This window comes from Rhea americana, unplaced genomic scaffold, assembly GCF_003343005.1.
Source record: "Rhea americana isolate MKP2758 unplaced genomic scaffold, rheAme1 scaffold_23, whole genome shotgun sequence".
NCBI lineage: Eukaryota > Metazoa > Chordata > Aves > Rheiformes > Rheidae > Rhea > Rhea americana.
The window spans coordinates 4,126,603-4,147,057 of NW_028186346.1; the positions used below are offsets into that span (position 1 = coordinate 4,126,603).

General features: G+C 34.5%; 1 protein-coding gene across 1 annotated transcript in view; it reads right to left on the reverse strand.

Annotated features, from left to right (window-relative positions):
- UGGT2 (UDP-glucose glycoprotein glucosyltransferase 2) overlaps positions 1 to 20,455 on the reverse strand; it is a 102,776-nt gene that overhangs the window by 40,593 nt on the left and 41,728 nt on the right. The window contains exons 14-23 of the mRNA XM_085305966.1: positions 17,975 to 18,060; positions 12,992 to 13,127; positions 11,415 to 11,546; positions 9,965 to 10,129; positions 9,397 to 9,520; positions 9,221 to 9,319; positions 6,357 to 6,451; positions 3,561 to 3,767; positions 2,814 to 2,945; positions 657 to 784 (exon numbers count right to left, since the gene is read on the reverse strand). Of these exons, the coding sequence (XP_085162092.1) occupies positions 657 to 784; positions 2,814 to 2,945; positions 3,561 to 3,767; positions 6,357 to 6,451; positions 9,221 to 9,319; positions 9,397 to 9,520; positions 9,965 to 10,129; positions 11,415 to 11,546; positions 12,992 to 13,127; positions 17,975 to 18,060 (1,304 nt within the window). The remainder of the gene's footprint in view (positions 1 to 656; positions 785 to 2,813; positions 2,946 to 3,560; positions 3,768 to 6,356; positions 6,452 to 9,220; positions 9,320 to 9,396; positions 9,521 to 9,964; positions 10,130 to 11,414; positions 11,547 to 12,991; positions 13,128 to 17,974; positions 18,061 to 20,455) is intronic.

Genomic DNA, 20,455 nt, shown 5'->3' on the forward strand with positions numbered 1-20,455 from the left:
TCTTGGCTGCAACTACAGTGAAAGTAGCTGAAGTATTTGGAGCAATTTACCAGAGCTATAAACATGTTATGAGGCATTTTGGAGAGGATATGGTTCTTGGGTAAGCAGTGATCTCTGCCATACATGATCAATGCATGGCTCTTGAGTAACCTAGGGTGCTTTTTTCTGGTCTGCCTTGCAAGAACAATGTGGTACTAAACAGGTTGTCAGCAGCAGGTAAATGACAGGTATAGTTGAAAATCAACATCTATAGCTTATACAYGTAGTGAAAAATGTATGCTATGTTACGCAGCATAGTGGGACAAGCAAAAAGGGATATAAAATGTAGCAGATATATCTTTTTTTCTAGAAAATAGGGCACACATTTGAATAGGTAAGTATGCTAAGTCTATAAGGGTAATCTTAAAAAGGAAATGAGGGTACAATTAGGACTGTATACCACAGAAGTACTCTCATGAGAAGCAAGAGCTATAGCACAGAAACAATAAACACTTTAACTAAGTGCATATAGAGTGTATATTCAAAAAGAGTATTAYGACTTTGAGTTTTCGTCCATGTCCCACATTCAAAACAATTATTAATTAGATATAAGCAAMAAATAAAGCAGTACTTCATGGGTTTGGACAATAAAGCCTCAACTCCCCCAAATATTTTACCTTTTAGTACTGATTCCCATCTCTTTGACAATAGTTTTAATCTTCTCTGCTGAGGTGCTGTATGCTATTTTTTCCAACAAGTGAAAGTCTTCTGCATAGAACTCGTTTTCATCTAAAGGACCCAGTATCTTAAAAAGAGAACAACTGATATTAATAAGCATAATAATATGACGTTTTGTTCATAAGCAAAAACACACAAAACCTTGGACCTTTACACATCTCTATTAATAACTACATAGTAAATATATATATATATATATGAATGATTCACAATTTGTAAACACTTAGGTTTTTACAGCTTCTTCTGAGGGAGTATCTCTAATCAGAAAAAAAATCTCAGTCAAGCAAATAACTCTCAAGGAACAGTCATAATGGAAATAATCATAAATATCCAAGGTATTTTTCATTATACGTACCTATGCAAAGGACTACATGGTTTAGAAATAACAAATTTAAGCTTAAGAAAAAGCTTGGTTAGGTACATTATTTTGAACTGAAATACAAACTACTACCTTCCTATCAGGTGCTTTAATTTAGTTGTRAATACAATCTTTACTTCTCAAAGCTTCTCAGATGGAGCAGAAKGGACAGAATAGAATTCATCAGAGAGCAAAGGAGAAGGAATGTAGCATATTCAGAGACATGATAGAGAAGAACTATTTTTTTTTTCTTTTGATACRTGAAGCAAAAGGAAGTACCTCGAAGTCCCACAAGACAGCTTCAAGAACGCTGGCGTGAATTTCCTACTCAGAGTCTGCTAGGCTAAATTGACTCAGGGCAATTTCAAGGGCCTTCAGGCTCCCAGAAGGAAGAATATCAAGATTTAAATCTGTTGCTGACTGCTTCTTTCCCAAAAATCAATTGCTTCTGAGAAATGAGGTGATTTTACTAAATTCAGTTTTCAATTTTCTATTACTATTAATGATGCATAAGATAGAGAGAACCATAGCTTGATTATGAAATACCATGCTAATTTTGTAGAGGTGGGAATTAGAAAAAAGTCTTTTTGGTGATAAATATAAAACTTTAATGATGAAATAACCAGGATATAAATAAAGCATATCCCATGTCTTTTTTAATAGTCAGCTTTTAAATTGAAASTGCACTTTCAGATGGATAAATACACATTACTGAATTTATTCAAGTATTTACAGGGCAATATTTCCTCAAAACTTACTATTTGACTTTTTTTTTAAGCATGGAAAACAGTAATATACATTCAATTATAAAATAAAATTATATATTTAGGGTTTTTTTAATCACAGAAAAGTGAGCGCACTTCTTTAGTGCTGAATCAACAAAAATGTTTTCTGTGGTTTATTTAGTGGTATTTCAGGGGTATCTCAGAAGCAACTTAAGATACACAAGAATAGCTAAGAATACCATTTAAAGAGAGTTGCCAATAATGAAATGCCAGAATAGTATCCCTATTTCTTTCTAATGGTGCAGCAACAAATAGGAAAGACTTAATTCAAGAAGCAGTTTATATAATTTTTTTTTGTAATGTAAGCTATTGGCTGTCATTAGTAGTTACTAAATCCTGAATTCTGTACCACAYTTTTAACCACAGTTCAAGCTACAGCCACACTGTAATAAAAGCTATTTGTTTTAAAAAATACATACTTGAAATTGAAAGAACAAAAGTACCATTTTTTACTCRAATATTAAGATTTAAGTTTATATAACGATTAAATATTTATAAACTGTTTGCTTTTTATCTAAAACAGAAGAGCTTGAACATACTACACCTAGTCATTGCAATTTATTCTTGATTATATAGTAAATATTCCGATTATACATGTTTATCCTATAMCAACCATGTAAAATACAGGTAACTACAAGTTCAAAATTTATTCTTAAATATGAWTAATAATACATTAGATTTTAACCTATTTAGAGCATTTTATCTATTGCTTCATATTATCTCTTAAATAGCTGTGGGAMTGAAGTACATAGTAGCTCCAACGGAATTGAGTTAATAAACAAATTAGGAAGACATTAAAATAAAAAAGGAAGGCAAACATTTACAYAATTCGCTGCTAACAGGCTGAAAAAGTGAGAGATCAATATAATATATTACCTTTAGCATGAAACTAAAGTTCCAGGAAATAAAAAGTAGCTACCTAAAGAATGAGACGTGATTTATTTCTTACTTACCCTACCATTGCTCATAACAGCCATTTGCCCAGGAAGCAGTTTAAGAACCTCCTGGCAAAACATCTGGTGAGTTTTAATTATATCCAGTCCTAAAGTGTTGTACTTCTTCTCAAAAGTATCATCATCCATTCCCTAAAACAAAYGTAAAGAATGAGATAGCAGACTGATTAAGCAAAGAGCAAATTTTGTAACAGCTAAAGAAAGCAAAGATTTTCTTCAAGCTATGTGGTAATCAAAAATCTAACTAAAACAGCTTCAGATTTAGTTTAAGTATATGACTTTAAGTGTGGAGCCACAATCTCCCAACTAGCTAGTGTGCATTTTTTACCCTTGAACAATGGTGAAGAACCAYAACAGTAAAGCTGAGCCTGAGTTGAAACACTTTTTCTAAGATTCAGCATACAGTTGCATTAAAAACACCTAAGGTATCTACCACTGCCTGTTAGAAACTGAGCTTACATCTCACCTTCAGGAAAAAATGTACAAAAGATAACTAACAGTCATTTTAAAATGTTCACTCGATTCCCTTACTTTAAAGAAATTTTCTGTTCTTCATAACACAGAAGTTGTCAAAAATCAAAATCTCTGGCCCYGAAACTGCATATGTGTTAGAATGTCCCCAAATTTAATACTTTATAGCATTTAGCCAAACACTTTATTTTCAACTACTTACAATGCTTACAATGAAATATAAATAAAATTAAAAAACAATTAAGTGAGTAGTAATCTAATTTAGTGTTCACTCACTGGGAGGAGGAACTTAACAATTTTGGTCCCAGCAGCAAGGGATTTTGCTGTTTCTTCCTTAGTGAGTTTACTTAGAAAACTTTTTAGGCTGCTGTTGTTTTGGGTTAAAAAAGCTGTCAAAATTCCTCTTGCAATGGCTGTGTTATCCTCCTTTACTTTTGATGTAGGATTGTTCAAAATCCCAAGTCGTGTATGTCTGCTTGTTTTCTGCAAAGAAGAATACAGAATAATACACAATTTTACAGCTCTACCTCCTGTTACCTAATGTGCGCATATTTATTATAACTCTGTTAGAAAGGACTTGCTATTCGATAGCATATATTTTAAACAGGATGTTTTTGTGATAGAATGATTCCCGTTGAGCATTCTGCAGAAGAATATTTTTAATATATGACATACAGAAATGTATTTACAAATTGGTTTTGTACATTCTTCTGGTTTTTTTAATTAAATAGCATAAAATAAATACACATATTTATTCATATATTGTTTAAATCTTAATCTGCAGGAAGCTCTTTAACCAGTGATAACACTTAAACCTTACTACAGAGACTAATGAGAAACTTTACTCTAGGATAGGATCAAATGCACAGAAATTAATAGCCTCACTAAATGAAGAAAAGGTAAATGGAATCTATTGCAAAAAAAAAAGGATAAAAACTAAGGGATGAAACCAGTGGTATTGAACATACTTAAACCAGAAACTTTAACCTGAAGCCCTAGAAAAAAATCTTTGCTAGAAAGTCTACTTAAAAAGTCTGAAAACTTATTCTTTAAACTGTGCCTGAGACTTACGGTCTCCTTTGAGAAAAGACAAACTGTATATACTAGGCTACATCAGGAGAAGTGTGACCACCTTATCAAGAGTTCTCCTCTCCTTGATGCCTATGAGGCTGCACTTTGGGCCCCTCCCAGCACAGTAAAGGTGCTGAGACACTAAAGAGGCTCCAGCAAAAGGCTACCAAGACAGGCAAGAGCCCGTAAGGAAGAACTGAAGCAGTTGGGCTTGCTCAGTCTGGTAATGAGGAGGCTAAGGAGAACCCTAACAGCAACCAGCAACTAACGAAGGGAGAGTTRAAAAGATGATAGAGACAAACTCTTCTTGGGGGCAGCAAATCGTGCAACAAGGCATAATGGCCACACACTGTGGCTYGGCATGCATTAGGAAAAGCCTCACTCGGAAAGCAGTGCGACACTGTAGCAGGTTCCTCGGGAAGGGGGTGGCATCGCTATCCTTGGCAGTTTTCAGGACTCACTCAGGCAAAGCCACAGCTGACCCGATTTAACAATGGCAACAGTCATGCTGGAGTCTGCGGGAGGCAGAACTTGATGACTTCTAGACGTCTCTTCCAGCAAAGACATCTATAGTTTTTCCAAATCAAGTTAAAATATACTAGCAACAATTTTCAAGATAACATCATTATATATTAGCTGGAATAGTTAAAATTGATTACCCTTGGGCCACTTTGCTCCCCAGCCTCTTACAAGCTTTTCTTCAAGTGGCTATGGCAACTTATGTGCAAGAATCATCTATGCCAGTTCTATACCCATCAGGAATTCTAATACACCCTGATCCAGCAGAGTAAATGGACTGAAAAAGAGTAGAGAACCAATATACAAATAAATGGACTTTAAAATATTATATGTTCTAGGTCTTTTTGTTATAAATCACTGGATCAGGTGATACCTATGGAAATGAGGCTCACTCAAATCAAATCTCAGAATGAAAATAACCAGTTAAACTGCTATTTGGGAGAAGATCCAACAAGCCTTGTTCAGAAAGCCCTTTTCTAATTCTTTCTCTAGCTTCTCCTCAAGAACTGTCCCAGACATTCTTACCTCCTAGAGTTAGGAACACTAGTCTATTTTCCCCACTTACGAGGGAAAAAATAGTGAAGCTACAGAAGGAATTTATCCATCAAGCTTGAGTCATAGATCTAGCAGTCAGATAAACAAAATACTTTTCTGTAACAGGGATTTGTACCATGTATTCAAATTGCAGTTTTTCAAGTCTCTTCTGAGGACACATTTGGTATCATAAGCTACCTGTAACACACCTACTTCAAAATTTTCTTAAGAGTGCTTCCTATTTCACTTCTGATTAGTAAAGCTAGACATTTTCCTAGTGTCAGCCTATAATTACTCTTCCACTCTCCCTAGAACTGAGGATTTTGCTTTGTTTTTTTTTTCTTCTATATACTGATAGCATTTATTTGTATCCTTTAAACCCTATCATCTTACTGAAAAACTTCAAAATAAACAAGTCATAAATGCAGATGATTCTAAGTCTGTCTTAGAAGCACACCAAGATCCAATATGTTGGAAAACTGTCATTTCATGCCCACAGCTATGTCATTTGACACAGGAGAACATAGCATGATGGTTCACATGAACAGGTATTACCCTAACTTCCCCAGTCCAAGCCACTTCCTAGGAGGAAGTCTGTAATTGGGAAGAAATACACTGTTTTCTTTAACAGTATCATAGTTTGCATCCTGCTTCAGGAGACCATGAACCAAATGATGGTTTGCAAACCCATAAGCTGCATCTGGCACATGGGGGTCAAATGAAACAGAGAGAAGCCACAGTGTTTTGCAACAGGTAGGAAAAAGATGTGAAGACAGTGCTGTAGTAGGAGAGAGCACAATGAAAGCAAACAGCTTCCTGCTGGTGAGTCCGAAGTTGACTCACAATCACTGTGCATTAATTTAAAATTATAATTTTAAAAGTTGCGCTCTACACAGTGTTGTTAAAATAATAAAATAATTATTTTAATAAAAACTGCTAGAAACTCACCAAGTGTTTCAAGGCATTAGAAAGCAGTCGTCTTCCTGCTGGCTTATCAAAATCAGCAATAATCCAGATAGTAACAGCATATAATATATCCTCATCTGAAAATCGGAGATAATCCTGCATTACATTCTAAAGACCTTTTCATGAACAATGAATTAATCTTGTTTGAGATTTAAAGTTCACGTGTGTGTTTGACTGCTTTCAGTGCAAGACTAACTTCTGCCACATCAGTATCTTTTGCCCTCTGAAGAAAAAAAAATTAGCAGGTACTTTATCTTGTTAATATGAGAGAATCACTAAAATTACTGAACTATTATTGTTCCATTGAAACATGATGACCCTAAGTAATAACCTATCTCCGAATATGAAGAATGGCTTTATCAGAGGCTCTTGTGAATGTTTGATGGAAGCTGGTCACATAGCCAGACATAAAGAAAGTGAAGTCATTATAGAAATGCAGAAGTCAGGCCATTCACTTTTTCCAACAGCAAAGAGAGACTCTCTGAAATCAAAGCAGGCTAAAAGCTACCACTTCTGGGCRCAAACAGGAATATACCCAAATACATCCCAAAGAAAGTAAACTACAGCACAAGTGTATATTCAAAAAATTTGTCTTTTTTCCTATTGGTCTATAACCTCATGTTCTCTATCACAAGGCAATGGTATATGAAAAATTCTGCAAAATTATCTCTAGAAGAATATCAACCTGCTCAGGACTATCGTATGTTTCCTGAAAGGTAGTACGTGTTGACTAGAATTTAGAAGGTTTTGGTGAAATTCCAGGAAGAGGTATGATTATGCTCTATAGGGGCTGGAAAAACACACTGGAGAAAGAAATTTGAAATGTGGATTCCAGCCTCCACATACAGATTTTGAGATCTSAATCGCAGAAGGGAGCCTACAGGTTGAAATCTAATCATTTGATAACTAACTGATTTGTTCCTGAAGGACAGTCAGAGTCAAATAATTTTATTCTAAAGAAACGTAAGTATATGGCACTTCTTTCTGATAAAGGGATAAGTAAAAATTATGTTAATACTATAAACAATGATGGAAAGAATAGCACTTTGCTATTAGAATTATTCTGTCCATCAACAGGCTGATGTAAATGAGTTATTTGCTAACTGTCTACTACTAGATATTAGCAATGAACAGACTGATGCAAAATTCTGTGCAGTATCATGTCCCTAAGTGTTGTATTCATAATTTCCTCTATTTTAAAGAGGAAAATACTCGCATATGCAATAAAAAAACTCACATCAAATATGTTTTAAATGTACAAAAAAGCATGACTTCATGCAAGACAAAATATATAAATAAGTGCTAATCCACCAGAATATAGATTTTCCCCTCTTTTCTATAGAAAAACAAATCTCAAAATATAAAAATTGAACAATTTAACTAGAGGAAAAATAGAAACTGATACTGAACACTAACAAATAAGAAATATAATCAATTATTCTTCAAACTGCAGAAATGCATTTTTTTTGTATATATATKGGTGTATATGTATTTATATATGTATTACAAAGACTGTAAATTTTTCACTTGATATTGCTGCACCTAAGGGTCTCTTGAAAACTGAATATACATATTCTTTAATATCCTCAAGTAAAACCAGGTCAACTGGTCAAACCAAGTCAAAAAATTGTGTCCATTTTTGAAGTTGCAAAAATCTTCCTTACACATATTTATTTCGTGTCTATTAAACAAGAACCAACCAGCCCATTAACAAGTGGCTACATTTCTTCTTAGAAGAGGAAGGGAAAACTACCCAGAAGCTGGSAAAAAAGGGCTGGGTGTACATGTGTGTGTGCGTGCATGCATACAAAAAGAGGTGTTTAGATGTCTGGAACTTGTTCAATTCCTGATGGTTCAGTACCAAGCTTTTTAAAACGACATAATGATATCCATCTCATTTCAAAGTTAACATTTCTGAAATGGCTATCATGTTGTCATCATTCATTTTTAGAATATAAGGTATAAATTGGCTCCTGAAAGGAGATGTCTAGAAGTAAGTAAAAGTGAGTTAAATGTCTACACTCCCATTAACAAGAGGTCATCAGTAGAGGTCAAGGGCAGCGTTCAGTTGCCGAAACATGTGTGTCCAGTGTCATTTATGATGCTGTTGAGAATGCCACATCTTTTTTTAGTCATCAGTCTGTAACAGTGCAAGTCTCTTGAAGGTCCCAAGTCTTCCCTGCTGACTCCATGCAGTCTTGCATATTACAGGAACTTCTATATAGACAACTAAACCAAATTCTTAATCAATAAAGTCAAAAKAATCTAGACAGCTGCATGTAAACCAGCTGAATTGTTTTTCAGATCCCACTAACTGCATTGATTAGATGACCAACACTTATAACRGAAGCTTAGGCTTTTATATCACATGCAGATGTTTTCCTGAAGTGTCTACAAACTAGAGCTGAAGCACACTGTTAAAAGTCACAAAYAGACTAACAAAAATGTTTTAATTACTAGTTGGAAACAATTAGTTAACTGGTCATAATTACTTGCTATTTTAATTAATCTGTCATTATAGGTATTGTTCCAGTAAATTTGTGAGCTGTCTTTTTACTAATTTGAAACTAATTCGTCAAGCTCACAATCTCAATATACTTGCAGGCAGTGCAAATAACACATATTAGGAATCACCTCTATGTAACAGTTTTAAAACAAACTTTCACTAAATACCAACTTTGATAAATATTGATATTTGCTACATATCCTAAATACCTTTGTAAATTTTACTTGGGATATTTTACTGGCAAATTTCAACTATTTGTAACACCAACTCATGTATAAAATATGAATAYATATATTTTTTCTATATGAGTATATAGAAAAAGTATATAAAATTAATGTACCTTTTTTTGTTAAATACTTCATGTCATCTGAAATTACAGCACTCTTGTCTTGTGAGTCCAAAAAAGAGAAAGTAGAGAAATCTTGTGCATCAAAAGGAACTGCAAAATGTAAAAGACAGTGTGTTAACTAAGAAAAGAAAAATCATAATAATAGTCAACTCAGGAAAGGTGATTACCAGATGTGGATCTGAAATGTATGTATTTTCTTTCTGCTCCAAGAACGGTCGGGTTTATACGAGAAACTACATTCGGCTGTTCCATAAGAAAATCTATTGCATTTATATGATCATGCAACAAACCCTGTATAAGAGAAAAAACAAATTCTGTAACTATATAGTTTCAAGATAAAAAAGGCCAATTATTTCCATACTATTTCATTTGAGCTTAAATCCTCTAAATACACCAAGTTCTGGACAACTTCAGGCGAAAAAWGTACAAATATAATCCAGATAGTATTTCTAAATATTAAATACATGTTTTTCAATGAACTACTACAATATAGTCTCAATTTTTGGCTGAAAAATCCCAAATGATTAGTATATGCTTAGCTGAACCTTAAGTCTTACATAATTGAAATGCACTTTTTCAAAACCATGACTGGAAATTAATGTAACAATATAATTTCAGTTGTCATACAATTAATTTCAAACCATCTCATTATTAAAAATATAGAATATAAGCATGACTCAAACAATCCACTGCCAAATATTTCATCTTGCATTCATTTAGAAATGTTAAACATACCATGAAAACTGCCCTCTGGAAGAACCCGGTGGCATCAATAATCCTCTGGAGAATAACTGTCTCTAACTCTGTACCATCCATCTCTTCTCTGTTAAAGGGCACACCATTAAACAGAGCTTGAGGCAATGGACCCAGGCCAGTCTTTTTATAAAAGGTTGCTCCTGCCTGATCATATCAGAAATATCACAGGATTAAATAGACTGTGGCTGACTGAAGCAAGAAATAAATCTAATATCAAGAGACAATGAACTCTAATCCCCAAGCACTATTCACTGTCACCCATTCTTAGGAGTAGCAGGGACAAAACAGAAACCAGACAGGACATATTAGACTCATTTCTCAAAATGGAATGACAAAAAATTGTACAGATCTACATATAGATTTTTAAAGCTTTGCTTTATCACCTTACTGGTAAGTATTCCCTTATTATGCTTAATATTTGTTACAAAAAATATTAAGCAAATAATACTGGAAAAGATCCTTAACACAGTTATGGTTTGAGGTAGGTTCCCCAAAGACAGTATCCCCCAAAAACCTCAAAAGACTTCTGTGCTCATAAGCCAAGGCTTATTCAACAAGAAGCAGAACAGGTTATAGAGAAAATTCAGTAAGACAAATAGAAATAAAGAGGTATTGCAAACAATTCCCTGCCCTTCCTTTTATGTGTTTTTCCTTGTTTTCTTTCTATGCAACTTTCTGATTGCTACAAACTCTATGAATGTTGGTTTATCTCTGAGTAATGTCCATCTTTCTTTCATTCCATTGGCCTATGTATGCTGCCTCCTTGCTGCTCTTCATTGCAATCTTATAGCCCTACTTGTACATGAGGCTTCCTCTTCTTAGTGTCAACCTACTTTTCTTCCTTTAATATTGTATATAGTGAGCTTTTCTCCTCTAAATGTGTTCAGTTTTTTCCAAGGCAGAYAGAAACTGCCCTTCCCTCCAGAAGATTACACATAACACAGAAGAGCAACCAGTGCAAGGCAAGTATCACTTTTTTTTTGTCTGTCTGCCTAGACAAATCCTTTCAAAGGATCATAATATATATTATGTAACAAATTTTAAAAGGAAACCAAAAAAATAGATGGCATAGGTCAGAAACATGCAAGATTCTATAGATAGGCATGGTTGAAGATATATGAAGGAAAACAGAATTTTTATATATTTTATCAGAAAGTTATCTACAGAATCAATTATAGATTAAAAAAAAAAAAAAAAAAAAAAACTCTCTTCTCTTCTCTCGCTGTCTTCCCCAAAGTAAACTATAACCAGAAAGCATTATTAAAGGAAATAATGATTTGCCTAGATGACAGTCTTCTGTTCCTTACCCAGAACACCTGGGTAAACAGTATCTTAGTGTGAGAGAGAGACTTTGACAAGCTTATTAGAAAAAACTTGCAGTCCTGAAAAGTAGTAGGCAATATATCTTACCACTTTGCTCTCAACATACCTTCCGCCCTTCATCATATTCAGAATGAACACCTAATATACTCTGAACATCAGCATAGGGGAACTCATGTCTAAGAACATTTTTCACGTGATTTACTGTTAGAACATTTCCATCTTTCACTTCATGGTACATCTGTAAAAAATATGCAACAGAAAAAAAAATCTCTTTCATCCATTCATTAATATTATTTTAATAATTATCACCATCACACACACGCATAATTTTTCATGACAGCACTGCTCTGATTAATCTACTATTTCATCTTTAGCCTAAATCTAAAGTACTGAAGAAAATACACTTAATGTGAGTTGAATAGCTTTCCAGAAGTTATTTCTCTCCACTCATCAATGAAGGAATCTAAACTCTTAATATAGATTACCTACCCTTAGCTATCTGAATCTACATAGGATAAATCCAAGCCTGAATAAGTCAGTAATRCTACAATGAAGTAAGTCCTTACCAATGCTTTTTTATTTCATGGCATGCGATTTTATTACTTTCATCTCTCAAACATATAAAAGAAATCTGAAGTGATAAAAATATTCAATCCATATCCTTTTCATTGAGGACAATATAGTACATGTCTCTCTATAGCTCTGAGTATCTCAGACCTGTGTTTTATTGGTTCTGTTTTTTGTCATCTTTTAATTATACTTATTATCCTCTCCTTTTGTATTATGAAACATCCTAAATAACCAAACACATCAAGATTTTTAAAAGAGCATACTATAGATTGGTATTTTGTGACTATTTATGGATAACAGTCCTGCATGTGTGCCAGAATTTAACACTGCGGATTTCTATTTCTCTTGCAAAGTACTCCTCTCTAATACTCTAATTCTTTTTATCTTAAGATCTCTAAATTTGYACATGATCTCATCCTTGTGCACTGAAAAGAGTAACAGAAAACAAAAAAAGTTAGAAAAAAATGTTCTGCATTAATACAACATTTACTGATATAATTTTGCTTTCAGAGTCTTCACATAAAACACTTGCTTCATTTCCCTCCACTTATCTCTGTTTCTGAAATTCCTATCTTTATATGAATCYATGTTCTCTCACACAGAAAACCAGATTTATCTATTAATTTGTGAGCCTGGAATATTTCCATGTTTTCTACATCCATGAATAGCTCAAGAACAACCAAAAAAGAACTTATTTTAGTCTGTTCCACTTCCTACGCTACAAAAGAACTTTGCAAAGTTTATAGAACTGCCAAAGCAATTTTGGAATGCCAGTACTCCAAGAGAAGCAGAAGACAAAGGTAGGCACACCACAAACACAAATGATAGAGAATCATTTTTCCACAATAAAATACTAACAGCTATAAGATATGCATCTACCTTTTCACATTCTTGAGGAAAGCCTGCAGATATGGAAAATGACATAACTATATTGGTTTAGGGAGCAGGAAAATCTTTCTGCAAATCATTCTATAGGAAAGTAATGCTATATACTTTTTAACACTTTGTTTCCACGTAAAGTATCTGCAAATGTATCACGAAAATACACAGCAGCAAAATTGTAACTATATAGAAAAGTAATGAGTTAAAAAAAAATCTTGTCAAAGAACTAACATTAATTATAGAGGTAAAGGCTTGAGAGGTGTCAGTCTCCTCTGCAATGTAGTTAAAAGTTCTCCAAAGTGCTACTCCAGCATCTTCATTTCCATCAATTTCTTCTTTTGTACTTAAAATGAAAACAAATCCAATTCTACAAACAAACAAAAAGAAATCATACATTTTAAAACCAATTTCACATATACTCATTAACAGAGTTAATTAACATAGCATAACAAGGTGTTTACATTCAAGTTATTGGTCCAGCAAGTAGACACCAAGACCTCTTTATCTAGGAGGTGTTTGTCATTACTTCTTGTGGTGACATTGAGAAGAAGGGATGCCAGCTATCCAGTCCTCATCAAATCTCCTAGATGATGCTTAGGATACCAACTGCATGCGAGTTTTGGATATGACTTTTTATAGCCTTTAAAGCTGACAGTAATTAGGATCTCTGTGAGTTATCAGGGTTTACTCAATGCCCTTTGTCTCTGTACCTGAGCGTCTGAAGGCTGTGATCCTATTCTTTATGTTCCTGCCATAATCTCGTGATGGCTTGAGTCTTTGTTTCAGGGTGGGCACAGCCTGCCATTTATTTTCCCTGATATGGCTGTCCTGAGTGTGTAAATATGCTYGAGTCTTTATGACCTAGCTGTCATCAACAAATGCTAGCCCTTTCTTGCCTTTTTCTTTTTCCTTCTTCTGGAGCTTCCCTATCCATACATTCCCATTCATCCTCCAGTCATACCAATTTTAATAGATTTATAACAGTTCTCTACATTTGTATTGGAAGAAAAAGGAAGAAGGGTATTTGAAAATCCTACACTGTTAACTTTTAGCATTCAATACCAGTATTCCTCATGTTGGCAAATGTATCATGCTGGCAAACTGAAATTAAGTCCTGACATACAACAGAGGAAGTAAGCTTACTTACCAGAACCTGGTAATCCTAAAGATATGAAGCTCATACATGCATTTTTACTATGAATACACTTGTGCCTCATTTAAGATTAGAAAGCTTTCTTCTACAGTATTTTAGACTGCTCTCTTTTCTTCCTTCTTCTTAATTCACAAGTGGCACATGATGGCTGAGCATGCCTACCATGATTTCAATTAGTTCTCAACTATAGAAACAATTATCCAAAATACAATAACACTGGTTAATAACCTTCCTTTCTTTAAGGTAAATCCACATAAAGCTTTCAATTATTGACAACTTCATTTGGTGCAGTTCCTGTGCACCAACTATCCATGTGGGGAAGAGTCTAACGCGCTGCAGAATGACTGATGACCTCCTCTATTAACCACTATGTTAACTTCCTGAGCTCCAGTGAGCATAACGTATGACAAAGTTATGACACCCTGCTCTACCCTTAAGATTTGGAATCAAGATACTTTTTTAGCATTGCCACCAAAGTAAATTGTGTTCAGATAAAACGCACATTGACCAGTGTAAGACTCGTCCATCCAACAGAATGTCTTTTAGCAAGTCTTAAAATAGCCCACTGTTTATTTCAGAAGTCATTGCATGGGAAGAGTTAAGCCACTGAACCTGCCATAAATTGACAACCTGAGAAATTTCCAGCAAAAATTGGCTGTTAGAAGATATCAAGAATGAGCATTGACATTAAGTATGTGAAATACAGATTAGCCTTTAAAATACGAGGCTCGATAGGAAAAAAAAATCCATAAAATTCCTAGTGAAAGTGGTATCTTGATACTGTTTGGGGAATAAAACTAGGTTGGCTTGATGGTCCATGATGATGATCCATAAAGGATGAATTGTAACAGAGATTTGGTCTTCTACAACATCGGGTGAAAATTCAAACCTAATAGCCACTTGTTTGTCTATACAACACATTGTGATTGAACTTAGCATCATTATTTGCAAATGCAGCTCGTGAAGATGCCACTGAAATGTTTGGCACACATTCCAGAAAGCTCAAAAATCCAACATACTGATGTCAAGAATCTCTTTCTCCAGAGACCAAAAGCTTTGAGCGATGAGACAATCTGGTCAAATAGCCCTGTAAATGTTAAAGTGGTACAACGACTAAAGCAAAGTCCTTCACAGACCCAGAAGAGTGAAAACTGAAGATGCTTGAGTCTATGTTCCCTGTTGAGAAGAATACTTAAGGATCCTTCTGGTCTCTAGTACACTACTTGCAAGGATTTCTGATCATCACACTAAGTCAGCTCTGCATCTTTGCCGGAATAGTAAAAAGATAAAATAATTCTTCTCTTGAGGGATCTCTGGGACTGAGAAATTCACCTGGATTTGAATAACACCAGGCTTGTATCTGACAATGAAAAAAGAAAAGACAGTAGACAAACTCCATCTTGCATGCCACATCACAAGCAATAGGAGAGGAGAAGCAAGAGCCCTCTGTGGAAATTTCAAAGGAAAAATTTTCAAGTGACAGTACATCTGTAGTTTGAATACACGGATTCTCACAAAGAGAAATATCTTCCTATTTATAAACACAGTTGTCTGTATTAAGGACAAGGAATAGGAAGGTGGATTCTGCCAGCCACCTTGAATTTTGTGAGGAAGAGTCATCAGTATCCTTCTAACCAACTTGCAAGCCTTCCATTGTTTGGTATTAACACATTTTATTAACAGTACAGACTCCAATGTTGCACTCCAACATTAAGCCTGAGAGAAAGGAATAGGAAAAAGACAGCCAATAACAGATGTACATATGCTGCTGCAAAAGATCAGGGATCAACTTAATGAAAAGTTCCAGAAAATGTCCTTGAGTCATTCTGAATATCTGCTGCTACTTCTGCTCATACCAGGTCTGCAGCAAAATCCTCTATCATTAACTATCACTTCTCTCAAGATAAAACTAGCAGTGCACAACAAAAGGTGTTCCATGAAAAATCCCTACTGAAGCAATTATCCAACTTTGTTCTCAYTTTCTTCTTCAGCCTCCTCTACATTGTTAGTAAAGCTACAGGTAGGGATCCTCCGGCTGCCAAACTGCAAGCAAAACCACTCAGTAATGTGCTGAATTATACAACTGCATCTATCTATTAAATATAGCTGTAAAAGCTGCTGCCTATTTATGACTGCCTCAGCAGAGGATAATGTTCTATATGCAACTATCAGTTAAAAGCTTCAAAATGATGCCAGCTACCAAAGAGACAAATTATAAGCCAGACCAGAGGAATCACAGTCTTTCTAGGTGTGACATCTAAAGGAGTATCACAGTGACTAAAAGCTGGCTATACATACCACTGTGCATCTTGAAAATATTTCCACAGAACATACAGCCTCATCATAGCCACTACAAGAACATGAGATAATGGTCTACAATGCTGAGTACCACTTCAGACAACCTCCATATTTGTAAGCAACAATTCAACAACTTCAATGACTTAAAAAGACAGCTTTTCATTTGGATAGTCATTGTACATCAGATAGTCTGAAATRATTGAAATGAAATCTCTCATATCTTTTCCTAAAGTCTTGTTTCATCTGGTACAGTAGGAACACGCAACAAAACAAAAAATTATGCAATAGCATAGACCACAGTTGCCCATTCTTGAATACTCTGTACAGTTTTGATATTCTCATCTCAAAGAAGTAACAAAAACTAAGAAAGTTCAGAGAAGGACCATAAAAACAATGAAAGGATATTTAGAACAGCTAAAGAATAATTACGTACGCCTGTGTGTGTGTGTGTGTGTGTGTGTGTGTGTGTGTGTAACCTATATAAAGAAATGACTGCAGAAGAATATGCTAGAGCTCTATAAAATAATGATTGACATTGAGAGCATGAGAGAGACCATTTAGTCTCTTTTCCAATTACAAGAACTATAAAGGCAGTAAATGAAACCATTAAAAGTCTGGCTCAGAACAAACAAAGGAATTAGTTCTTCATACAACACTCAGACTRTCAAAATCCCTGGCAAAGGATACTGAGGATGCTAAAACTTTACATAAATTCCAGAGCAAATCAGAAAAGTTCCTGGACAACAGATCCATTGAGAGTTACTAAATATTTAGAAATCACATCTAGATCTGGAATTCTTTGATCTCCAAATGCCTGAAGATTTGGAAAATACTCAGGCAAAGTACCTACTTCCCCTGTTCTTACACTCTTACCTAGGCACCTCCTTTTGGCCTTTGTTGCAGAGTGACTCACTTACATGGACCATTAGCCTAATCCAATCTGGTTGCTCTTAGGATCTATAGCACACTCTCCTGAAGGACTGGAGCAGTTATGTCTCCTAGATATTCCAACAAAAACAATAGTGATACTAAAATTTTAAAGGAAACTCAAAATTTAAAACCCTGGAGGAAAGAAAAAAGGTATTTCAAGGAAAGATTTAAAATATTCATAGTGAGATTCATCTCAGTAACTTCGGATCTTGGTTGAATATGCTTATTTTCTTTTGTAAGGTGTGGAAATAAACAGGCAAATCATTTTCTCTTAAAATAGGCGTCTAAGACTGACTGGATTCTTCTTCAGAAGTGCCTATTTCTCTGCTAAGATGACCAGTTCAAAACCAGATGACTAATTTTTAGAAATTCAAAACCTGGTGAGGCTCATCATGCTTTGATCTTTAAGTATTATACACCAATAAAGCAAACTTAATTCAAAGAATTAAAATCACAAACACTGTCAAACTATATTATACCAATTGCCTTCATACTTCCAGAATACTTTGTTTAGAATGCAACTTCACATGGTCATCCAGTGGGAATATTTGAGAACATTCTTTCATTTCTTACACGTTTTCAGTTCATTCTTCATACTCTCAGTATAATATTCCTTGCAACCTATTTGCTCAAGAATACTGAATACCCCAGCAAGCTTAATACAAGTAGCTCGATCAGTGTGCTTGTCAGAATGTCTTCTCTGGACAAATGCAACTTCATTCATATATTCTTTGCCTAGCGGGACAGATGAAGGAGGAAAAGTAAAGCAACTTTCATTCAAGGCTGTAGCCCTAAATGCCTTTTTTTGTAAAAAAAAAAAAAAATTTCCTTACCGAAGTGGTACATTATGATGAGAGAATAATTCTGCCAGTTTCATATAATCATTTGCATCTTCTTGGATGGGATCAATAAAGAGTACCTAACAAGAGAAAAAGTATTATACAGTCAATATTTATTCCTGATGCCTGTTTCTACTTTTTTTCAGACAAAATCTAAGATAAGAGAAATTTCCAAAGGAGCTGTGCATCCCAACCATTTTCAATTTCTTAGAACATTCATCAYAGAAAAATATTACAAGTGTAAATTAAAACAACTTCAGAATTCATGAATTTGGGCCAAAGGCTAAACAACAGGATTTAACTGCTCAAAAATTTTTAAATCAACAGTGGTAACACTTTTTCTTAGGGAGATCTTATCAATGTGCTCTGAAGGGAGGGTGTCAAGAGGATGGAGTCAGACTCTTTTCAGTGGTGCCCAATGACAGGACAAGAAGCAATGGGCACAAACTGAAACACAGGAAGTTCTGCCTGAATACAAGGAAAAATGTCTTTACTATGAGAGTGACAGAGCACAAAAACATAAACACAACTGAATATATTAATGACTTAAAATTTTAATAAGAACAGAGTATTGGGAAAGAATTCTTTCTTCTTGATATTTTTGTAATCATTGTTTTTAATTCCTGTAGCCTGAAATGTAAAATCAGATCTTTCAGACATGCACAGAATCTAAAACTGGGAGGAGTTAGCAAGGCTAGATTATATTGAGGCAGATCTAATTATGACATTGGTACCTTATTTATTATCTTTGTACTGCAAGTCCATTTAGAATTTACCATGACTTTGGTGCAGCAGTTGAAATGTAGCAGAGAACTTAAAAAATTTGGACCCCTCTAATAATGGATAAATGCTTTTGTTGTAGTTTTTTATACTACAGTTATTTGATACATCAATACCAATATTTAACTGTAAATACAAATAAACACACCCCATACTACACATAGCCTTCGTTAGCGTTTCGTTATAAACGCATGTATTTTAATTATATATTGTTTGAACATTTGTTATCTTTTTGTATCAATAAATTTTTGYAATGAATTTTGTATGATTACTTTTTGTAATTACATTTTCAAATTAAATAAGTACCAGCTGTTTCCTTAGCTTATTAGGTTAAAAAAGATGCTATGTATAGAGGAAAAAATAGGCTACAAAACACTCATAATCAGTATGCRCTTTCAGCTTTATCTCTTTGTACCACAGTTCACCAACTTTAAAATAAGGATGGTTATGATTACCTACTACCTCAGTAGCATTCTAAGTACAACTCATTGCTATTGGTGTGCTATATGTAGCATGGAAAGGAACAGAAAAGCTCCTGACAAAACAAGTAATTCTAAACTGAGCCTAAGTTAGATATCATACARTATATAAGGCAGAAAGCCATGAAGTAAATGAGGAGAAAATGAAACACTTAGTATTTTTCCAATCAGTGAGTATACACTATTCGCTGCAGTAAATGCAGAAAATGTCTCTGGAAAAGAAGTTTGTGTTGTCATACAGGTCAAAGTATTACTATAATGCACAAAGAAGTGGACACTAAAGTTGCACAAGCAGAACTTCCTCTCATTCCCCAGAATAATATTCTTGCTGCATTGTTTTTTATACAAATTGTATTCTACATTTTTCTGAGATAAACACTGGATGCTAGCATTCATCAAAAATTGCAAATAAGTTCAGGGGTGCTTTACTCATCATGTGGAACTAGCTCATGATTCATTTTCCCCTTTACTCAAAGAGATACAGGAGTTCACATTCCTCTGTCAAACTGTAACAATACTRTATTTTGAACCTTATTTCCACCATTTCCGTGGCAGAAAGATTAAGGAATGTGAGAATGTTACCCCATAAATCGGAAGAATTTCACAAGATTTTTTTCCCTACAGGCTAGACTAACTGACCTTCCTATACACTCTTCAGTGCTAAACCTATGCATTGTTTGCATCTCCCAAGCTGTATGTCAGGGCAGCAAAAGCAGACCTTTCATTATTTTACATCTCCAGTAAAATCTGGCAGTCTTCAATGATACATAAATGCAATCTAGTTCCTTGAAAAGGAAACCCAAGCCAGTGGTGAATCTTCCATAAAACCGGCAGCGTGTTCTTAAAACGGGCTACACAATCTTGCTTTCCTCTACAAGYTGGTGGCCTGCTGGTACAAAACTTTCATCCTCCTGTTACTCACAGCATTACTTCATACATTATGATGGTAACTCTATCAAGAATTTCAATAAACCAAGAGGCTAATTGATAGTATAAACACAAATACACACACTAGGAAATACCTATAGATAYATATAAATACATATATATGTAGCTATATAGATATATAGATAACACAGAGAGAGTAATTGTGTATGTTGCCTAATATAAATACAAAGATTACAGCTTGCTTTCAGATTTTTAAAATCAAGAAAGAAATAAGGAATTAAAATAGCCCTTATTATGGCAGTACCCAACATAAAGAATTTGTCAAATA